This window comes from Diorhabda sublineata, chromosome 2, assembly GCF_026230105.1.
Source record: "Diorhabda sublineata isolate icDioSubl1.1 chromosome 2, icDioSubl1.1, whole genome shotgun sequence".
Classification (NCBI taxonomy): domain Eukaryota; kingdom Metazoa; phylum Arthropoda; class Insecta; order Coleoptera; family Chrysomelidae; genus Diorhabda; species Diorhabda sublineata.
The window spans coordinates 35,155,227-35,180,427 of record NC_079475.1 but is presented as its reverse complement, the minus strand read 5'-3'; the positions used below and the strand labels follow the sequence as shown (position 1 = coordinate 35,180,427).

General features: G+C 32.0%; 1 protein-coding gene across 1 annotated transcript in view; it reads left to right on the top strand.

Moving 5' to 3' along the window:
• The window catches only part of LOC130440651 (visual system homeobox 2-like), a 173,582-nt gene extending 165,238 nt beyond the window's left edge, over positions 1 to 8,344 (top strand). Inside the window, exons 6-7 of the mRNA XM_056773912.1 lie at positions 3,855 to 4,029; positions 7,965 to 8,344. Coding sequence (XP_056629890.1) covers positions 3,855 to 4,029; positions 7,965 to 8,344 — 555 coding nt within the window. The remainder of the gene's footprint in view (positions 1 to 3,854; positions 4,030 to 7,964) is intronic.
• The last annotated feature ends 16,857 nt before the right edge of the window (positions 8,345 to 25,201 follow it).

Here is a 25,201-nt window from a genome sequence, read left to right as displayed (position 1 = left end):
ACTATTATTTGGAAGGATTGAATAGGTTAAAATGGAAGAGAATTGAAAACTGTAAAGGCTCAAAAGAAAAAGGAAAAAAAGATGTTTCTTTGCTAGGTTGGAAACCTTTTAAATAACACCCGTATTTCAATTTCGTCGCTCAGCGACAAACATTCATAGCAGGGTTGCCAAGTCATATAATTTTATTTTGCAAGATTAACAATAATCGTAGATAAGCTGGTTGCATATTGTTATACATAGGCTATCACTTAATGAACTCAAATTAGTAAACAATTTTATATCTTATTTTTATATCCAATTCAAGCCAATTGATATTAAACCAAATTATCTGATCAAGTATTACAAAATAAAGTAAATACGAAAAACATTTTGCAAATGTTCAAATCGGCGAATTTAATCTGTTAGGTAATCTTACGAAGAAGTTCATACAAACAAAAATCCGTCTGCTAACGTTTCCCATTGAACAAGTTAATTTCTAATTTAATTTGATAATTAATTCTGTGTAGGTTTGGAATGAAGCAACGAACGCAGACGGGGGGCTAATCGGTTTCATTGTATTTCGAAATTACACCTTATTCGCGATGGTGCGGCGCCCTTTTCAAACGTTGTCAGGTACCGCCCCTCCAGCCCTGTTATTGACGTTTATTTCATTATTGCATACTCCTGTGCGTGTTCCTGATTATTGCTATAGAGTGGAGCATTGCACTGTTCGCGAGTTTTGTTACTCTATAATTATTTAATGTGTTTGTTGCCTCGAAATTGAATAATTTGGCGTTCAATTTTCGCTTCATTCGTTAAGCAATTTTATGATAGATATCGAGAGATTTTCGAAAAACGGTTACACGTCAATTGGAGTGCCTATCAAAATATTGGAAAATAGACGATATGATCATTATTACAAACCGGATTTATATGCGAAAATTTATACATAAATAACACATTGAAAAAATTCGAAAAATGAATATTTTGAATTTGTTTTATTTGGAACGTTACAGTTTTTCACCTTTATTTACAAAGTTGCAGATACCTGCGAATGGAAAATTCGAATATTATTGTAACAAGTAAATTTTTGTTTTATCTGCTCGGAAAAATATTTTATAAATCTACCGAGGTAACTAGAGCATACATTTAAAGTGAATTTTATATGAAAATTTTATACCTACATCAATTGAAGGTTTTGTGGCTACTGTTTAAAGCGGCTAAACTGGATTATCAATTTTAACTGAAACTTATGAAATATTTTCCTCAACATGGATTTTACTGGATTCTATTAAAGGGAATTTTTGTTTTTCTAAAGATTTTATTACAAAACTGTAATACATTTTGTTAAAGGTTTGTTAATTTACCAATGAGGCTTCTGTTAAAATATTTTGTGCCCTTATTACAAGCAGTAGTGTCTTCAGTATTGAACTTTGAAAACAATACCTTATTTGCTACGAAATTCTCAGTTATATCGATTTTATTCATCAATGTTATCTTCCTCAAGATCAATATAATCATTCCAACGCTTCTTTCCAACTTTTCGATGCCGTGCTTGCAGAAGGATTTCTCTTTTGCCTCAAAATAGGCTCCAGTTTCAGCAATTGCTTCTTCATTTGGACTGAATTCCTTACCGGTGAGCATTTTTTTGAGATCGTCGAATAACCAGTAGTCTCTGGGAGGCCATCTGAACTATACGATGGATGATGAAGCAATTCGAAGTGTAATTCGTTCAAATTAACCATCGTTGCCATCGACTTGTTAATCGGTGCATTATCTTGATGAAGCAGTGGTTTTTTCCTCCATTTTTCTTTAATTTTTGCATTCAAACGATCCAACAACTCTAAGTAGTATTCGCTATTGATTGTCTCTTCCTTTTGGAGATAGTCGATGAACAATATTCCATGCGCATTCCAAAATACTGACTGTTGAGCCTTTGGACGCTTCGGACGTGGTTCACCGGCTGTAGTCAGAGTGATTCCGGAGTGAAGTGATGGATCCATGCTTCATCCTTTGTCACATATCGACGTAAAAAATCTGATTTATCTGATATTTATATAATGTTCACCAACATCGATGTCTGTACGAGCACGTTTAAACTCGGCAAACCAATAACAAATGGTTCTTTTCGATGGAGCAAAGTCCGGATAACACTTTTGAAGCCATTGCTGAGCTTGTACATAATTTTTTTTCTCATAAAAAAGCAACAATAAATTAACACACGAAATTGTTTTGAAAATTACAAAAGTGGTTTCATTTAAATGGCTGTTACTTTTTTCTGACTAATGTCATGAAATTTTACACATAGTCTTTTGAAAGCTGCTACTTCATTTGAATTTGACAATGGCAACGACATCTGTGTGTCAGTCACACGACTTATTGCAGCTCCAAGTTGTTATAATTGAATTGGAGGGTTGATGGTGGTGCACTAGTTGGGCCCTTGGCGGAAGTCTAACTCCAACCTGGTAGTTATAAAACAGGGAATATAAAAAATAATATCACCACCAATTTACTAAATTTACTTTAATATTAAATTCCATCAGTTGTAGAATGTATATAGATAGAGGACGTTTTAGAAACAACACAGAGATGTTATTGAATAATAAGTGAACTAAGAAAATATTGGAAAAAAACATAACCGCCTAATGGCACATATTATGTGTGTATGTACTTTACTTTCACCGGAAGCACTTTCCTGGAAATATTTTTACAAAAATATTTTAATGTAGTTTTTGAAGAGGTATTTTGACACAAATTATTGCCACGCATAAATCAGCATTAAAGTCTTGTTGTCTATTAGATAAAGTTTAGAGATAGATTAACGACAGTCTACAGCAAATGATTTTTTTTTGTTTCCTATTTTTACATTTTGACTTGTGTAGATCTGTCCCGACATGTTGTTTCAACGAAAATGTTCGTTGAGTTGGTATCTAGAATAATTTAGAATAAAACACGAAAAAAATGATATTCAAAAAATTCGCTCGGGGTAGCTTTTGATCTAAAAATTAACTAGGCTCGAATTGGTTGCATACGAGTTGCGACCCACAGTCACAATTTAATCCGGGTTACTGTAAGGGTCGTATATAAATTGCGTTCCTAAGACACTCAAGTTCGCTTCCGTACACTTATTTTAATAAATTATTAAGTTCTCAACTTCAAAGTGAAATTTCGTTGATCTACTTCTAAACTTGGCATTTTTCCGAGGAATCATCTCTGATGCAATGAAGGCAACGACTATACTGATTTACTTACAATCACAATAACAGGTTTATCTGTAACAGATGTCGGACGCTGGCGATTTCCGCACACGTACTTCTCTATGTTCTTGAATTTTCACAGAGTGTGAAGAAGAACTTGAAATTTCAAAGCATAGCAGGGAAATATGATGTATATGGAAAGATAACTAGGTTGGAAAAACGCTGTAGGCTAACTCATAAATGAATGCTGGAATGATATATTTAATGCGATTTGGTGGATGGCTCCCAGCAAAACCTCGTGAAAATTCCACTGTCGAGTTACAGATGCAGAGAAATGAGATGATGAAAGAGACGGACCACCAGAGTGTTATACAAGAAAATTAGAATTTTTTCTCAACATTTCATCAGTCTACACCTCACAAACCGATTAAGTTGAAGGAAAATTGTATACTTCAACTATTTTTTTAACAATTTACTTAGAGGTATAAATAACTTGTTCACAGGCTTGACTCGATTTACTATTTTCTGTTATATTTTCCAATAATCTATAATGAGATATTTAATAGTTGTTACTGCTTGGAGTCTGGTGGAAAAGTTTTATTAATCAATATGAGTTGACACAGCCGGACACCTCAATTGTTTTATCTATTTTTCATCTATATATCTATCTTATTCAAGGTATGGTTTCAAAACCGAAGGGCGAAATGGAGAAAAACAGAAAAATGCTGGGGCAGGAGTACAATAATGGCCGAATATGGACTATACGGTGCAATGGTTCGACATTCCCTTCCTCTACCAGAAACCATCCTCAAGAGTGCAAAAGAAAACGAATGTGTCGCCCCCTGGCTGTTAGGTAATGTCTGTATTATTTTTTATTTATTGGCAATTTTATAACAACATACACAAATCGTAAATTTAATTACCGAAATATTTTGGCTATAATGATAGGTCGATACATTAGTTCTCTCCTAAGAACTCTTCGATTCTTTTATTCATAGCTCCTACGATCTTATGTCTTCGTTTTTCTATCGAATTTTGAGGCTTTTATCTTCTCCTGTTATTTTAGTCCCTTTTCTCCTATTGTTGATCTTGTATCTAACGTCTTGAAAATTCCATTTTTTTTTTAACTTCTCTATCGTAATCTTCTGATCTCAATCTTAGTTTTCCTCTTAAATTACCTTCTATTGATCTCCATATTTTACTTTTTTCATTATAAAAACTGGCTGGTGTCTCTCTACGTGACCACACATTTTCAGCCTCTCTGATTTTATCTGGTTTGTCTTCCATTGTTTCTTTAGTTCTATATTCAATCTCATCCATTTACTTTCAACCATTCTTCTTTCAAATATTCTGAATATTCTGTAATATTGTTCTTCTTTCTTAGTGAGACATATGGCAGATAACGACATGTCCAATGGCTGCTTTGTTAAATTCTTTATTTTAAGTTCTCTCTATCGCTAGTGCCTGTTTCTCTCTTACTCCTGATTCCGCGTCTATCTCGTCAAACCCTCTATGGTTAGTATCTGAGCTTCTGATCTTTCTGTATTTTAATATTAGTTTTGTCAAAACTATCACGTACCTTATTAGTTTTTTTTTCTCTTTATATTATCAAAAGCTTGTTTAAAATCGATAAGTATTGTATATATTATGTTCGTACTAGTTTTCCCATGTTATTCCTTGGTATGATTTGCTTCTATGGTGGTTCTTCCTCTTCCAAAGTCCTATTGGTATTCTCCGAGCCTCTCTTCGACGTATTTCGTTATATTCTGTCTTATCATTGTGGTTTATATTTTTTATTTGATATTTAAAAGCATGATCAGTTCTCCTAACGTCCATTCCTTTGGCATTGACTTTTCCTCCTAAATTTCTCTAAGTTTAGGTCTTTCCCAATAATTCTTCTTCTCCATTCTCTACAACTTTCTATTCCGATTCTTCCTCGTAGTGTTTCCTTTGAGGGTAAGTGCTCTTTCCAATTTTCTCTTTTTATTTTAGGCTGATACCTTTCAGTTCCGGATCTCCACGAGACCAATTAACGTTACATTCCTGATATTATTCTCTATTTTTTTCTTGTTCTTACTACATACTCTGGTGATTGTAATTCTTTTCTGCTCAATCTGCTGTGGGCTTATTTTATCACATACACTTTTGCAGCACTCGTCATCATACCATTCTTCGGAAGGCTTTGGATTTTATTGTCCACTCCTATTGCTTACACAAATATCCTATTTCTGTTGTCTTAAAAGCAATGCAGCTTTCCCATATCTCAGGAATAATTATGCTGTTATAAAATTGTCGAATTTTTATATAAATTTTTTGAATGTTGCTTGAAGTCACAGTAAAAAATATATGAACCATTTTGGGTGTACATGAAGACTCAAAAAACGTTATAAATAAAAATACTGCATACCTACTTTGATTTCCGAAAAAAATGGTCTTATTATTTCAAAAATTTTATGAATACCCCACGCTGGACTCCTTTATCAACTTACTGGTATGGGGAACTAGAAAAACGATCAGACACACGTACTACCCGTTACAAAATTGTCAGTTTCAGTTTTCCGGAATATCTAGATACAATTATTCTGTTGAATTTTGGTATCAATACGTTGACATTTCCATGTAAACAAAGAATTGCCATATAGGTCAATTCAAAACTATTTACTCTCGCCCTCTAGCGGTAGTTCTGATAGTCACCCTATAAACTTAACACGTTGTAAAAGCTTTCTACTCCCCAGCTTCATCTTACTAATGTTTGATGGCGCTAGCAATGATATGTCTTACAATAATTGTGCAATATTTCCAATATCGTTTAATCGCGATAAACAAACCGGTTATGTAGCTGACATCCGGTAGAATATCCGGCGTAGTTTGAAGGATAAAAGGATCATGCATGAAAATGAAGTATTTATGTGTTTTTATGTTCATAAGAATAAATTTAAAGAGGAAATTTATTCGTTTCTTCTCTACGTAGAATGTAAATGTTTAAGAAAGTAAATGAAGGAATTATTTTGAATAAAATATATCTTTTTGTTGAATTAAAATAATAATACTATGAAAACTATATGATGGTTAAGAGAACTATAACCAAAAAAAAAATTGAGGATGAAAATGAGGTACAAACATTTATCTAAAAAGAAATTCATATTCAATTGATATTCAACTTGAAATGAACGGGTACTTGGGAAAAGATGAAAAAGAACAATATTATTTCACATATTAAACCAAAAAAGAATTCATTGATAGACACGATAACGCTCTTTAACAATAAATAAGTATTTGAAAAATTACAGAGGTGTATCTACTTAGTAAAGTGTAAAGTTCCACTAGAATAATCGAAAACAGACTTGAACTAAAACAAGAGTCAACTTTGGAGGAAATAATTATAATATAGAAATAAATCAGAAGGTCTCAAAAGGTTGCAATACTTTATTTTCAAAAAATCGCTGAGATATCGTATTGTGATCCTGTTTAATGTAAAACTATTAAATAACCAAAAATAGTAGTATCCTTTTGGGAATAATAAAAACGATATAAATTTAAGGTTCAATCATTCATTGTCTGATACTTCTCCTACCTCTTATTCTTGTTCTTTTTCTTGTTTTGGCTGAGTGCAAGAGATTTCTCTAAATGGTGAAATATTACATGTCTCCTCGTTGATATACGAATTTTCTTCGGTTAATGATTCAACATTAGAGTACTGTCCTTGGCAACTAATACAAGCAAGATAAAAACATTGCCTACTTTTTCACAGCCTCATTTAATACTACATATCTTTTTACAGTTGCAAAATATTCAGTTCAGAGTACCTAAAACCTGGAATGGTTTCAATGTATTGTGGTATTGTTGGTCAATTTTCAACTTCAATCTTTTGGACATAATTGATAAGCCAGTGTCAATGGAACTTGATAATTTTGTTAATAAGATCGCTGTATTTGTTCGTTCTTCACGTGAATCGTCTTCATGACTTGTATACTACTTTTAAATACAGAAACTTCTACTATTCGAGTACAAACTAAGGAGTTTTTATTTAATTCTAATGATCCTTCGGGTATTTATTTTTGTCCTGCATCTTCCAACACTAAGAACAATAACTGAACTGAGAATTTACGAATAATTCACATGTGTTCATAAAGACCTAACAATTTGAGAAAACAAAATGGACAAACTCAATACCGACATCTTTTATTAAATGACAGAACTATTGAACAGCCAGTTAAAATATTATTTCAAGATGTCTACTACTTTTCTTAAAAAATATAAGGAATGCACTGTTTTTAGTTTTGTTGGTGTGATGAGACAAATTGGCTTCTGTTAATCCGCAGATATCTCAAAATTTTTATCTGAAGGGATTCAATTTCAAACTTCCAAGTGTGCTCAATGTTAGTCAATTTACTGGTGACGTACAAACGATTACAATGGATCAAAAAACACTTCTCTACACTGCTGTATTATAGGTTATATTGTTGACATTTCAAATGTACTCACTCGTATTGTAAGTAAACAAGATCCAAGACTATAACCAAATTTATTACAAGTCGGAAATAAGCAAGAGAAAGTATATGAGGTAAAGCAAGGCAAAGAAGGAAAGACGCCGCAAATAGATGGAGCGTCAAAAGTTGAGAAAGAGAAGTTGAAAGATGCAAGGGACCTCCGTTAGATAGAGACCAAGTATTCTGATTACAATTTTTTAGATCTATTCCACGTAAAGATAAAGAATTAAAGTTGTTTTTGTGTGACTTCAAGCAACACACATCAAAAACAACACTAATATATCTTTTATTATTCCAGGAATGCACAGAAAGTCCCTCGAAGCAGCAGAGCACTTAAAAGACGATAACATCAACAGCGATCACGAAGAAACCACTTCGATGCGTACCGAAAACAGCGATACCAGCATCACCTCTAATCAACCCCCGGTCTCTCAATCGAATCACGTGACTCCAAGCGCTAATGGAGAAAAAGAAACCCCACCTTCCTATCCGGACGATCCCGAAGCATTCCGAAATAACTCGATAGCTTGTTTGCGAGCTAAAGCGCAAGAGCACAGCGCCAAGTTGATGAATCACAATCTAATGATGCAGGTCAGACCTGGCCCGACGACGAATTGTGATGCGAATGCTAATAATCTACAGGTAGCGAGTCAGGGGGAGACTCATAACGTTTTCTGACAGGGTGACAATGAGGGTTCAGGTTAAGGTTGTAAGTTATGATCATTTCTTCTAATTATAAAATTTTGGTAGATATTCGGTGTTCATTATCTGTATGGAATTTATAGAATTCAATTTATCAAATCTCAGTTAAGGTTATTTATGTGAAATTTTAATGTATTTAAGTCATACATAGATAAATTACTTTTTGCTAAGAATACTGGGAACGTTCATGTTACTTTTCTAATTGGACACAACGATACAATCGATAAGTCAATCAAGTTTCTCAATCAACCAAAGCAGATCAGTTTAGCGAAGGTAACGGGAATTTTCTCCTATTGAAATACATCTTTATTGACCTTGAACATCACGAGATTCTCTCATTACTTTTTCATGATATTCATATTCTATAAATTGAAATTAATGAGATTAACAGAATATACGCAGAGTATTTTGAAATGTGGTCATCATATTGGGAGTAAATTGTTTTCAAATAATTTAAAAATGCGTTTTTCTATTGGTGATTCACAGTTCTTGCATTGAAAAGAGTTTTTTGGATATAACCAAATACCTCAAGAATTCTCAAATAAACTAGTACCCATGGGATTTTTTGGAAAATGTGATAAGCTTAAGCGGAATGAACTCAGCGTAAACATTCGATACTATTCTTTCTACTCTAGTGTATAAGTGGGTAAATGCGTGATTTTTTTTTCAACCTCAAAAGTTATTTTTAGTAGCATAATTGACAGGTTAATGACTCTTGCCACATAATGATATAAAAATAGATTTTTATCATTAAAATTTAGTGTAATAGTAAATTATTTAATGAAAAAAGGTGGAGAATGCAACAGAAATGAAAGAAAAAGTAATTTTATGGACGAACTAAGGTCGGGAAAGAAAAGAGGGTGGGCTTTTAAGAGAAAAACTACAACTAAATAAATATAATTGAAGAATTAGCGCTCAATAGAAATCAAAAGTTGAACGCGACGATTGGAAACTGTGATCTAAATCTCGGTCTGGGCTAGGATCGGGATCAGCTGATAGGTGATCTATCTGAACCCGGGTTATAGTTTCCGAAAAGGCCTATAGCAACTTATTCCGGCCGTGCTGCATTGAGGTATTAGATTCAATGATTATCTCGGTTATACATATACTAGTTTATTTATAGATATTAGTGAGGTTAGGTTAGATTGAAATAATTCTTATAAAATAGTGATAAGCATTGAAATTTGGAATATAATAATACTTTTGATGTCAATATGGTCTGATTACAATATCTAATACTGGGATAAATGAGAATTGATAAATTGGAAGATGATAATTACAGTAAAAATTTACTAAAGCAAAGTTTTTCAATATTTTGACATATGTATATACATAATTATCTAAATCGAGTTAAAGGAGTTGAGAAAACCAGATATGTTTGTTAATTATTTTTATTATCAGTGAATTCTAATTTTATTGTCAGCTTCTATGGCATTTAGATCTATCTCATTCGATAAATATTTGAAAAAGTTTGGATTTATTATTAACCTAAAAAAGAGGAATTTTAGTTTAAAATTACTTATTTCAGTTAAATTATTTCTAGTCTTATATTTGGTTGTTTGGCCAAATTCTTATTGAACTTATGGATAGAAAAACATTTTTTAGTTGATAGAACTAAGAAATACAAACATAGTGCTGAAACGTTTCAAACACATTTTAAACAGTTTTTTTGTAGATTCTGGATTATTAGTTTTGTTTTCCAGCTACTCTACAACTATAGCTATGAGATATTTTATAAATGACTCTGCATATTATTGTTCTGCCTCAAAAATACGTATACTCCTTTTAAAGTAGGCCATTTTTCTAGTTTTTTTGTCCCACTTCCCAAGGTATTATCACTACTCCTTCGAGATACATGAGCTTTTTACTGATATTCACAGAGTAGATGCTCTGCTGTCTCTATGACTTGCTCAATTAATCTGCAATTGTGGTCCTCTGCTATGTGTCTAATGTCATTTCTCAAACTTCTTGGAAGATATGGTTTTAATCCTTTTGGTTTGTCTTAGGCCTTAGTATTTCTCCAGTATTCTTCAGCCATTCATTTAGTTCGCTGTTGGTGTGACACCTCAGGAGGCCACAGTAGATCTATTAAGTTATTGCCATTTTTCTCTCAAAGTTATCTGCTTCCTCATTGCTTGGTACAACTATCCATATTATTGTTCTGCCTCAAAAATACGTATACTCCTTTTAAAGTAGGCCATTTTTCTAGTTTTTTTGTCCCACTTCCCAAGGTATTATCACTACTCCTTCGAGATACATGAGCTTTTTACTGATATTCACAGAGTAGATGCTCTGCTGTCTCTATGACTTGCTCAATTAATCTGCAATTGTGATCCTCTGCTATGTGTCTAATGTCATTTCTCAAACTTCTTGGAAGATATGGTTTTAATCCTTTTGGTTTGTCTTAGGCCTTAGTATTTCTCCAGTATTCTTCAGCCATTCATTTAGTTCGCTGTTGGTGTGACACCTCAGGAGGCCACAGTAGATATATTAAGTTATTGCCATTTTTCTCTCAAAGTTATCTGCTTCCTCATTGCTTGGTACAACTACACTACGACTACCTTCTTTCTGTTAGCTAGTGCTTTTAGAGTTTGCTTAAGCTCCTAAGGTAGCTTGGACGTGCACTCAATAGTCTTCATGGTCCTCAAGGCCGCTTGGCTATCGGAGACAATGTATGTATGTGCTTTCTAGAAACGTCTTTCTCCAAACAAACATATTTATTACTTGCAACATTTGAAAAATAGTGAGTGAATTTCCTAGCTGCATGGAGAGCTTGCCTTTTGGTCCAAAAACGCCCATTTCAACATCTTGCGTTAGTTTCGAACCATCTTCTAGAGAGATACATTCCGAGTTTGTAGAAGATTCTAGAATTGATAAAGTAGAACTTTATCAATTCTAGAATCCTCAAGTGACCTGTCAGATTACCTGGATCAACTATTAATTTTTATATCTGGATTAACTTGTGAGGGAGCCTCTTCTTTCAATATGTTTTGTTTATTTCAAAATAACTTTATCTCATAATATATCAGAATAAATAATCAAATAACCATTTCAAGGCAACAAAAGTATTTAAAAACAACTAGATTAAGCATTTTAAAGAAATGATATCAAAATTATGAAATGAAATGTTAAAAAATCTCAAAAAATTGTTGAAATTGATATTTTTTACAAAATTGCTTACTTATTTGAAGTAGAAACTATCGTATATCCTATATAAGTGTTTTTACAGCCGTAATAATAAATACCGCTTCACCAAATGCTCATAACCAATACACTATGGGGTGGGTAACACTTTACCCTCTTGAAAAGTCGGATAAGCAATAATAAGGAAGCTTTTTCGTTGTTGTCATGTAAACGTAACTCTCACATTTCACATATTCTACAAGATACCGCTCCACATTCAGTCGTCTTGAATTTTGATGTCTTCTTGGCTTTGTTTTTTCTCAAATTGTATAGCGACTGTTAGCCTCAATATACTATGCAATTTCGAATGAATAGCGTACATAATCAACATCTTGCATTGCCCCAACATTTTCTGAAGGTACGAATCCATTTATTCTACATATGTAATTTATTTTTTTATTTTCATTACAACGAGAGGTATAATGATGTCTCGTTTCAAAGTATGGCTTAAAACATAAATTATTCTGTTCCTAGAACAATAAAGCGTATTTTTGAGACTTATAATTGATGTAAAGACCAACATAGCCACGCCAATAAATTACAATCAATAAATGAAAATTGGTCAGTTAAAAAATACATATTTTCTCGAGAGAAAATGTGTAAGTTTATTGCCGCTAAAAAATATGTTGATAACAGCACTATGTTCAATAATTATTTTATTAATTTTCAATTCAAATAACGCCCGTTTGTAATATTATTTACATGGAAATTGCTAATTCAAGATAGGGGGCAAAAATACTTTTCCGTTCAATCTATTACAATATAATAATAGTAAATGATATGTTTAAATGACTTATAGAAGTTCAATGCCTAAATTTCGATTATTTCAATTAAATAGGTGAGTGGAAAAATAGTACATATACAATTAAAGAAAGAAAACATAAAAATAATGAATTGGTGAGTTTTAAGTTGTAGCTTTCATGCTTTCGAGGAAGTAATATGATATTAGAAAACACTGTCTTGTCCAGAAAGCTATTTATTTCAAGTCCGGGAGCATAAAATAATCCGACGGGATTAAATCTGGTAAATGAGATGCATGAGGTAGCAATTCAACCGTTAATTCATTAATTTTGGACATTGCAATAACGGATTTGTGAGCTGGTTCTTTGTCTTGATGAAACAAAAATTTCTTCTTAGTCAAATGCGGCCATTTTTGCTTGATTTCTTCCTTGCAATAAGTCGCATAATACTCGCCGTTGATAGTTTTTCTTCTTCAAAATAATCAACGGAAATTATCGCACGTGCATCCTAAAAAAAAAACGACGCCATAACCTTGCCTTCAGATGGAGCGATCTTTGCCTTCCTTGGTCCCGGCTCTCCCTTCTCTCTCTCTATGGAACGGATCACAAATTTAGCTTTATTTCTATTAAACATTGCCAAACATTTGATAGAAACATCTTCACGGCGCTGTTTTTGATCTATTGTGATTAAACGCAGTCCACTACTTTCTAATGTCCAAATTTTCAGTTAATATGCGATAAACTGCACTTTTTGAAATGCCTATTATGTCTTCTAGCTCAGGCAATTTCAGTGGACGATGATCCAGTACCGTTTTTTGGATTTTCTTCAAAATTTCTAGAGTCGTCACATTATTTAGTCGACCACAGCGATGCTGGTCTTTCCAGGTTTTTCCTCTGCAACCCAATATTTCACTGTTATTAACAAAGGAGCAGTCTCACCCAGAGTAGAATCTAGTTCAACTTTTATATTGGTTGGGCTAATGACTTCCAAATAAAAGTATTTTATCACATAACGCTGACCAATTTTTTCCATATTTACAAATTCACTGAAAACGGTCACTATTGATGACTGCCAAACAGATACTATACGACTTGGCGTTTTCAAACTTGAAACAAATGGTGTATAGATTGTGTAATTTCTAATACATTGGTATTTTTCAAGCAACTATCGTCATCTTTAAGATCGCTTGACATTATGCAACACAACGTGTAATGCAACATCTAGATGCCATATTTCTTGATCAAAAGCATGCGCAGATGAAGTTCGTTCAATTTTATCAATTTTGTACCATTTTTATTGCGTGTAAGTTGAAATTTTAGAAAGAAACGAGTTTTTAATCTGCTGATATTATATTTTCGTTTGGAGTTTTTCAAATGTTTCTTCATCTATTTTCAACTAATTTTTTAATGTTTTCCCTTCTAATTCTCTAGCTAAAATATCCATCAGACTTCAAAAGCAAGACAGCAGCAGATATAATTATTGCCAGTGATGCACCGACCACTTCTTTCTTGTTTACTTTACTCAGCTTTGTTATTTTCATGATTAAACTGTCCACAAAATAATAAAATTTGAGGTTAGGAAATTGTTTACTTTTGAAATTTTCATTAGTGGCAACCATGATACAATGGTAAGAGACTTGCATAATGGCAAAATACGTGCAATATTCGTCTATTTAATATTTTCATCTTGCAAGGCATTGCATGCAAGTTCTTGCATGTTATCTTGCATCATGTCAAGCGGTCTTTAGGTCAGGCCAGGGGACCGTCCTCGAAGCTTCGCTATTTTATGTGATTTGCCTGAACTCAGATACAGTGAGATTCATTCCTTTTTCTATTGATTTCTGATATCCCTACAGGAAAATAATAAAATATTTCTAATTAGAAACTCTTCAATGATATTATTGCAATTTTTTTCAAGGCTTCCAATGAAACAAATTGTGCAGTCCATCTACATATTTCTTTAAGTAAAAGAATAATGTGATTCAATTTTTTTTCTTATAACTGACATGTGAATGTATTTTAGTATATTATATAGATTTCAAAAAGTCTTTTGTATTATCCTTTCACTTACCGTATTCAATTATATATACAATTTCAATTTAAAAAATTTGAAAATATGTACAAATCGACATCGAATATTGAGTGAAACTAATCTTATTATACTCATTTTTTTACGTATTGGAATAAAACCTGAACCTTAAATATGCACCCTTATTAGAAAATATGCATATGTGCAATATATCTAGACAGAAATATTTACTAATAGGTGGAGTGAAATAATAATCTGGTATTAATAGGTAATATTATGAGTGACAATTAAAACGTTATTAGCTTTTGTATAAAAAGATTTTGATTGTTATTCAGTTAAACTGGTTCTGGTTACTTTTTAATCGCTTACAAATGCTTTGCAATGACGTTAGTGTGATGCAAAGGTTACTTTATACTTAATAACAGAATATTGTACGTGAGAAAAATTACAAATTTTTTACCGGTCGGAGAATTTTTCAAATGCAATGTCATTTTCTCATGTGTAATACACTGTACTTTTTCTATGAATGCATTGATTTGATGTGTTCAAATCGAAGTTCTGGAAAGTAATTCCTGGTAGGTTGCTTCGTTAGCCGAGGTCGAAAATGAAGGGGCTTTCACAGCATTGTTGTATTCAGGTTCTAGTGATACTGGTGACTGAAACGATTCTACTATTAATTTTGATATTTTCATTTTGTTAGTCATAGAGTTATCGATATAGAATTCAACAACATTGTTGAGTTTCCAGCTTCCATAGTGTTTTAATGTTAAGTAAAAGATCGGCTCCTAAATTTAATAAAATAGTCGCAGATGACCAGATTAGGTAATTGCTAATATTTTGCAGTGTCTTTTCCATGGTATCAAATTTATTCATCCCCACGGGCTGCTTTTTATATTGGCAGTATTTGTAATTTAAAATCTCGTCCATACATGGTCGAATATTTGTAAATTTGGTAGAGTACTTCTGTTACTGTGAAACAAGGAATTTTGGTTTAAGTATTGTTATATTTCATTGAAAGAACCGAATCGAAATCTTTCATGTCATCAATTTATAATTTTCGAAATTCAGCACATGTCTTTGCAAGGTCAATAGGTGAAGCAGCCTGAAATTAAAACCAAAATGCAATTTTTAAACAATGTTTAAACATTCCTTAAGTAGCAATTGCATCTTTAGGATATTATTGGATTTCTTTAAGTTTGTTGACTGTTTCAGAATTTTTTTCCGGTTTTAGTGTCAAAAAAGCTCAAGTTCTTGCACTGTTTTTAATAATTATAGTACTCTACATCATCGTGAATTAGGACCATACTTTTTATTGTTTTAATTTTGTTATTCCTCTTCAAAATAAACTAAAGATTTTTCAGAAAAAGAATTCACCTTATCTTGCATTCTTCAATACGTAAAGTGATTTGATACCTTTGTCTCCATCTAAATCGTACGTGCGTTTTTAGAGTCGTTTTTTCATTTTATTTGTGGTCTTACTCTTCTTCTTTTGTACTTCTACTTTTTCCCGCTGTTGAGACCGAAGAATTTCCAATTTCATTTTACTGCTTCTTCTCTAGCATCTCTTACTTTTGTTTTGCTTCTTATCCACTTGTTTCTTTTCCTATCTATCAGTTTCATACATAGCATTTGTCTTTCCACTGATCTCCGTCTTCCTTATGGCTCGTCCATGCTTTGTAAGTATCCATGTTTGATATATATACTTTGCTGCCGCTATCTCCATTTTCTCAATCGTGTTCCCCATCTACCTCTGTCTTCCCAGTGGCTGTCCTCTAATTCTCTTTTACTCATTACTTTATCGACATTAACTCGTCAATATTTTCTGGTCTTTCTTGCTTCCTTCTACTCATATTCAATAGCACTCTTACTCATGTTCATCAGTCTATATTATCCGTTATTTTGTCTCGTCAATCCGTAACTTAGTTGTTTAATACATCTTCGTGTTTCCCCATTCTACTTTTGATTCCTTCTTAGGTTGTTGTGATGATAAATCCTAAATATTCGAATTTATCTATTCTATTATAAATTTCATCCACTTCTATGTCATTTACTCTTTCATACGATGTTACTAGATATTCTATTTTTTCAAAAAAATTTTCGAATCCTACTTTCTCATACTCCTCCTTCAGCTTCCTCCCCATGTAACCCAATCCTTACTCATCCTTTGCTCCGACTTCTTGATCGTCCGCCAAATTTAATGAGTATAGATGTTCATTTCTAATCTTCCTATTCTCTTCTTTTTCCTAACGTATTCCATGAAAATTTTGAACCTATACTAACCATGCCAATCTAATTCATTTTCTTATTTCTTTTATTTGGTTTTCTTTGTTCAAATTTGTTGAATAACAAAGAAATCAAAGATTTTTTTTTGTAATTTGATAGCTCCGGGCAGCGTCAATGAACGTCAGTGAACAGTTAAACGCGATTTCCTTCATTTGAAACTAAAATAACAATAAAATAACTCCACGGTTACCATCAGATAACAGCCTATAGTGAGGCACAAACAGCTGCAAAAAGGTGCGATAAAGGGAAAGCGGGTGCGTGCATCCAGCGGGGCTAAGCGGCGCGCAAATAATCTCGGTCAGCAAATTACTCTTCGGTAAGGGTTCTAATCTCAAATCTTGCGTTAGCAAATTACCGCATGCACGTTTATAAATTCCCGTAACAACTTTTCAAAGTGATTTCCAATTCGGTTCGCCGAAGGCACTAATACGACCGCCACTGGGATCTGAAGACTCAGCGCCCTCAAAATCAGTTTCGCGACTTATACTGAAGTGAACACTCAGCGTCTTCAGTAGCAGTTTCCTTAATCACAGTATAATCACAATGTGAATACTCAGCGTGTCTAGTAGCAGTTTCCTTAACCTCGGTATAATCGGTTTGCTGAAGGCCCTATCACAATCACCACTGGGAAGTGAATTGTCTTTATGTTCAAGAAAAATATTAATTTCGTTGCCAAAATAGTAACCTCGTAAAATCAACTTTTCTTTACTGTGAATATGTAATGTTTATTACATTCCGTACACACATTATTATGTTGATTCTTGTTGTGCTGCGATTTGTAACCATTTTTTTGCCGTTGTCAAAGTTTACATTTATTAAATTATTGACTATTTAAACATCAATCCACGCATTGTTATTTTATGATTTTTCTCATAAGAATTCAGTAAATGTTTCTGTCTTCCTAAAAAAAACATCCCTATTTGTAAATTTACTTGTAAATATTTATGCAAAGTAAAATTTTTTAGAATTTTTTTAAATTATTTGTATAATAAATGTGTATATTCTGAAATATTTTTGTTAGAGGGTAGAAAACTATGTAAAATATGTTTGTATCATCTGTATGTGCTTAAATATAAAATTGGATAATAATCAGTACCTTATTTTTCAATTTTTGTTACACTTATGTGCTGAAGATGCTTAAAAATTTGATTAAAAAAAATCAGTATCACAGTGTAATCGATCACTATTTTCAAATTCATGTGTTTTATTATTAAAAAATTATAATTATTATAAACAAAATACTTGATATTGTTGAAAACAACATGCAAGAGTTTGCATATATTTTATTAGAAGATTAAATTATTGCACTCTGTTTGACATTGTGCAATGCACTTGCTATTGCATCATGCCACTAAAGGCCGCTTGACATGATGCAATACAACGTGCAATGCAATGCAAGGTACAATATTTCCTCATAAAAAGCATGCGCAGATGTGGTGCAGCTGATTGTTTCTTATCAAGCAAAATCTTGCACTTGCAATATTGTCGGATTGGTGCCATTTTTATTGCGCGCATGTTGCAAGTCTAGCGAAAAGAAACTTTTGACTTAACAACAAACCTGCCCATAGACTCCAAAAACAAGGCCACTGACATTAGTTTTGTTATTCTCATTTTTAAACCGGTTACAAAATTTGAGGTTAGGAATTTGTTTTCTTTTACTGACGGAATTTTTGTTAGTGGCAGCCATGCTGCAATCGCAAAAGATTTGATTAATGTCAAGCGACGTGCAATATTTATTTTTGCAATATTTCACAATTTATTGACCGTTATCTTGCACCATACATACAATTTCTTGCACGTAGTCTTGCATTATGTCAAGCAGCCTTAATAAAAACTCACCCTTTTCTCCTTTGTATAACTACCAACTGTCTAAGGGTCGATATTATAAAGTTCGGTTGACTCAAGGTTGAGATTCAACTGTTGATTGAAGCCTAATTTACGTATTATAAACGTTAGCCAGGGGTCGAACGGGTGGTTGACTGTTGATTGGCTCAACCGTAACGAAAGTTGAGTTTGAAGTGTCAACCGAGGGCTGAAAGGTACTTTCTAACCTCAATTTTTAGTTAGCTTGCGTTTGATGAACTTAACTCATATAAAACAAACAAAACAAACCTTTTTTTAATAAAACAAATAAAAAAAAATGCTCGGTATGAATGAAGTTTTATTAAGCAGAGTTTCCTGAAATACTGGCTATTTATAAGGTTTCAATTTGATATTGACACACAGAGTTATGATACAGTCTGTTAATCAATTTAAAGTTTTCTAATAAACTATATTTTTTGTTTTCTTTTGTGGTGCGTAAATAGTCGAAACTTTCGTAAACTCTCAGCAGCTGGCCTTGCGATTTATTTATGGTCATCGCAAAGACCAGACGTACCGGAAATTGTAAACGTTTAAAATCGAATGATAGATTCGTTAGATTCATCGATATACGCGGAATCAAGACATCTTCTCCTTTGTATTTTCCCGTTATGATCGTTGCCTCAATGACGTTATTCATCACTTTTTTCACAGCCAGTCTTGTTCCATTGCACAGTCGAGGTTGTTTGGTTGATTAATGTTACGCAGCATGATGACAACTGATCCTACTTTTATCTGCAAATTGTGAGGTAGTAATCCAGGCAAATTATCCCCGATGAAAATTCTGGTTGCATTGATATCTTTATTAAATGGTTATTCAATTGTTGCTCTATATCTGGAAAAAAAACTCTTCCTTTAAGTCTGTGATTTGACAGAAATATGTGGGTAATGTGATGAATTCGGTCGAGGTGTCCACTGCGACTTTATTATTATTACATTCTACTTCATTGTCACTCAATAAAGAACGCAATTCTGTCTGTCTCTCTCTGGTCATCAGTACGGTTAGCACGTGAGGTAGCTCCTCGCAAATTTGATTGACTTCAACGACCCAAATCAGGTTGTCTTCTTCTCTTTAGCAGTGAAGTATCACTATCACAAAAAAATCACATAATTTGAAATGTCACTATCACAAAGGGTCTGGGTATCGATCGACATAGAGGATGGGTCGACATATTAGTTGGATGTCAAATGTCAAATATTATAGTGGTATTATTGTTGTTTTTATTAGATTCCGAGCATTTTCATATTTATTCCCCTTTTTAAATCTTCTCTGGACTTCCACAAATAATTCAAGATCAAAATTAGCCACATCGGTTAGGATACCCTGATTAGTCTTTTTCCTTTGCAATTCATCTTTTTCAATTTATTTAATATTGAAACTACACGTGAAAACTTCAAACAAAACTATACTTCGACCTTTGACTGACACATTCTCTCCGGCAAATGTCAGTTCACTCGGATTTGATTGGGTAAAATTGTCAGTGCAGCCAACGCAAATTTTTCAGTAGAAAGCTCCGGTTTGACAACGGATGGTTGCAAATGCCTTATAATACCGAACCGATGTGGAGTTTTGACCGGCAGTTGAATAACGTTCGCACTAGTACCAAAAATCAACAATAATATTATATTCACCGCGCAAGATGAAAAGGTTAGTTTTACAAACTAGCTCCAATAAATCAACTGATCTAGCAAACATCTTGGTGGTTCTTAATCCAAAAATAGCTAGACTTTTCACAAGAATTGCAGATGATAAAAATGATAGCAAGCCGATAAACTTGTAAGGACATGTATCAAACAACTGAGCTACACCTGCGCATGCTTTTTATATCAAAATATATTGCGTTTTGAATTGAATTAATCATTATATTCATACATGTCAAGCGACTTTAAGACGATGTAAAACAAAAACTAACAAAACATCTAATCAAATTAATTCAGTTAAGGGTTCATTCCTAACAAAATTAAATAATTTAAGGAATACAGATTTATTCCTATATTTTTGTGACTTCAAGTATCAACGTCCTTTCAATATTCACAAAATTATTTAATCTTTATTAAGTATAAATAGGTATTCTGTCAAAGTTAATCAAAAGTTGACTTCGAATTGACTAAATTTGATTTCGTACTAAATTTAAAATAGGCATATACTTTGGTTAATAAAATTAATTATTAGAAGAAATTGGAGCTCAAATTGAAACACAGAAATCATCTGAGTAGAGCAAAAAAATTAATGTAAGTACTCTTGTCGAAATATTCTACTATTAAGAAAAGGAACATTGACAAAAATGGAGTGTATTGGATATCATTTACACAAGAACATCGTTTTTTTTAAACCAAAACTGTTTTAGCACATTTTCTGTTTCTATGGAAAATAACAAGTCCAGGCTATTCAATGCTCATTTTATTATTACCTAAATCAGACGACGTTCCCACGAGAATTTCTCATCAACCCAAACTGACCAACAAAATTAAGTTCGTAGGAGCATGCTTATAGATTTTAAAAACTTCATTATATTCATCAGTAGTAGCCTCAATGCCGAGCCGATACGTTCATTCTGTCACGTAAAAACAAAGTGGAGTACCCTTACTGAGCCTCACAACTTTGCTGCGTCACAAAACAGAATCTGTTCACCACGTGAAATATGTATCGGTAAAAGAAAGTTTTTGTTATACAACACGAGCTGAGTTCAAATAATTTTTCCTCCAACACGACATATAATATCGTTCCTTAGACACTTTTTTATTTTATTTGGGATTCATTGAAAATTTCCCCACCTCTTATTTGTTAATTTTTAGAAATAAACAATTGATAATAACGATCGTCATGAATATTATCGGACGATGCGTTAACCTGCGTGCTGTAATTATAGTTTTAGATCCGAATTTCGTACAAAATTTAATAATTATTTGAAAATATATGTGTTATTGCATTTAAGTAAATAATATAATCCTGATTTAATTTCAATAATGTGATTAGTTACACAGTGGCGTAACTGTACAATTCGAGGCTCGTGGCAAATTCATCGGATGCCCCCTTATCAAAATAAAGAAGCTAAACAGTAATGAAATTTTTTAATTTAATTAATTAAACTGTGTCTTTCATTTAATAATTATATTTCGTCAGCACTAAAGTGAACCTTTGTTTTTTAACAAGCGTTTGATATTCAATCACAGTGCAGTTTTTGTAGGTCCCGATTTGGATAGTTTTTACGGCACCAATTGGATCAATTTATTTACAGTACAGGGATTTCGGTTAAGATGTACATTATTAAAGAATGGGACGTTTCATTAGGAATTTCTATGCACATCAGGAAATCTCTATATTATAAAAACTTCAATTACTTCTTTCTCAGTCATATCACTTTCTACCAACATCAAGTTTATTAATTTATTGTAAAATCGGGCTTTTGACAGATATGGTTGAAATTATATGAAAATAATCGGAAAAATCCATACAAAGGCCAAGGTAAATAAGTTTTAAGCTCCTAGGAAAGGGATAAAAAACATTGGAAACACCACCAAAATACGATTTTTCAGAATATCAAAGAAAGTTTCAAATAAAAATTGTAGAGATTAAAAATTTAGGTCTACCTCATCTAGAATACTTTTTCTCTAAAACGCTCCCTTTTATCCTTCGAACAGTTCAGTTAAAAAATAAAAATTGAATAAAAAATATAGAAATATTTTTTTAAAATAAATTATAAAAAAATTTTTATTAGAAATGAAAGGGTGAAAACGTTGTATTTATATCTACTGAGTGTTCCGGAACTTGAAGTAAAAAATTGGGGACTGAGTATATGACGTGAAAAAAATGAAAAAAATTCTCGTACGCCCCCTCGTTTATGAGGTATAGGCCTCTATAGCTGCGAAATGAGAACTAATATTTAAGTATATTTTCTAAATTATACATTCGAACATTATGAATTTTTTATGTATATCCACGTAGTGTGTTTGACATTGAATAAATAATTCCACACTATACTCTGAATACCAGGTTCGGCTCATACCCAATGGTTAACAATCAATCAATTTTTTAACAAAAAGATACTCTTTGTTTAACTCCATAAAATTTGTGGTTTAGGAAATATGTAGATTTTTTAGATCTTGTACATGCCAAGAAAACGGTTCACTATAAAGAGACATTCTGACTAAAATTATCATAAATTGTAATTATTTATTGAAAATACTTACAGGGGGTTTTAAAACACAATCAAACATTTCTAATTGATCTGTATACTGTCGAACATCGTGCTACATACATAAGGAAAAAATTAAAATGTAGAAAAATTTTGTTGTTCAGCATACAACAAATAAGAATTCTTTGAGCTTGGACGAGCATTCCAAAATTTAGCTTTATAGCGTCACAATGGAACTTTAAACGCCTATAATTAAGAAGCTAGGGGTCGTATGAGAAATACTATTTGTGGCACAATTTTTTTTTTGACGTCACCTACTCAATAATGAATTTTTTGCATCAAGTCCTGGAATACTCTACACATGTGCTTTATTTCGTTTTTAATGGGTAACGTAAGCAAGCAATACATTATCTGTTATCTCTCTTTATAAAGGTTTATTTCCAGTAAGGAAATATCTATAAATTCAAATCCTACGAAAAAATAAAAAAATATAAAAAAAATTCAAATAACTTGTTTCAACTCATATATCGAGTAAATACCGTTTTCACCCCTACAGTTTTAATAGAAAATTTTCTTTATTCTTTATAACTTTAAGAAAATAGAAAAAATCTTTCAATCCAATATTTATTATTTTTCCATTGAATTTTCATTTTCTTACAGTATGAACGTGCGTTTTAGGAGGAATGGGTTTTAATTGAGGTTAGCCTAAAATTTTATACTCTACAACTTTTATTTAAAATGTTCTCAATCTCCGGGCAGAGTGTTGAGAACATTTTTTCTTTGTATCCAACTTTGTAAGCATATTTCCACATAATTTCAAAAATATCTGCCGCAAAATCGATTCTGACTGGACCTAACCTAAACTTTTCATACAAAAAACTTGAAATTTCAGATATTAACATTTGTTATAATATTTTTCTATTTGAAACATAATTGTTTTATTCAATTTTGATTGTTTGATAAATTGTTACAAATTCTAATAAGAGTTGGCTGATGAATTCATTAGAGAAGCTATTGAGATAACAGTACAATAACGATTACAAGTAGACCAACAGTGTTTGTTTATTGTATGATAAAGTATGAAACCATTTTATATAATGATAAACTTTGAAAATGATACCGAATCTTATAACTTTGTACAAAGGAAAAAAAAGTAAGAAATGATTCTAATGAATTTCGTAATTCTAGATCTATCTAGATCTAGTGTAAAGCTACGAAATACGAATTTTTGAATCTTTTCTTACTCAAATAATGTACTTACAGTGAAAATCAAATATTACAAGTGCAAAGTATTAATACTTTTAGTTTAGTAGTTTTAGTAAAACAGTCAATGTAGATAAAAACGTACTTATGTATAAAATTTATAATTAGTAGTAAACAGCTTAAGCCATTACTCAATAAACTTCTAATTCCTTCAATTTCTTATTTCTTAGATCTTTTGATATATTAATGCATCTAAATGATGATAAAGACTTAAAGAAAAGTCGAAACGTCGTCAAAATTTATCTTTCTTTTAAAAACTATAAAAAAAACTTATTTTAAAACAGAAAAGACCTAAAATCAAGAACATTTAGATGCATTAAAAATCTAATTAAACTTGTATCTATATTTTCAAATTGTAATAATTATTCACCATAAACGTTCAACCAGTAGTTTCAGATTCTACATTTATTGTAGCATATTTTCGAAATGCCCGGTATTTTAAGGTTATAGTTCTTTTCTGTTATTATTTACTAAATTTAGTGAATAAAATAGTCCATTTGGAAAATTTTTATTCCTACATGACACTTTTTTACATTGTAATTTTTGTTTATACTATTAAACAAAATTAAATTGTTTGACATTGCTGTAGAAAAGTTATATGTAACGACTTCAATATGTATATATATATTTGTAAGGAGAAATCGTATGCAACTATGGAAAAAGCTTGTTTGGCAAGTTTAGCATCTTAAAATTTCGCAATAATATACTCCAAAGTTAGCTTAACTTCCAAATTTGACTGTCTTTTGGTCAACAGAATACCTTATTAAGAAAATATCTTAAACACTGATTTTATTCAAAATATATTTAACTTTCTCAACCCTCACATTTTTCTACCCTTACGGTTTTTTATTATTTTTATTATTTTTTCTCTAAAGTCTCTCCATTTCATTAGATCTTTTTTTTGTGGTAACACCTCGTGTATTCTCAGTAACTTTGTTGACATCATTCATCCATGTCTTCCTTGGTCTTCCTCTATTTCGGGGTTTTATTTCTCTGACTTTGAATATTCTTCATATTATTATCTTTTCGCATGGCCGAACCTTCTTGTTGATTTTCTTCTATGTGTTGTTCTGCTAATTTGGCATTCATTATTTTTGTCTCTATATTTAGTTTCTCGTTCTCAATTTTTTGGATTAATCTTTTCCTTATTCGTATCTTTTTTATGTATCTATAAACTTCCACTCTTATTTCATCAGGTATCTCATAGTTTTTTTTATAAATGATGTTTCAAGACCTTTAATAATTTTCCTTTTGTTGTTCTTTCTGTGATCTCTTTGTTTATTTTTCTGCATCCTGCTTTCGATAAGCCTGGTTATTTACAGTTTTCTATTCGTTTTAT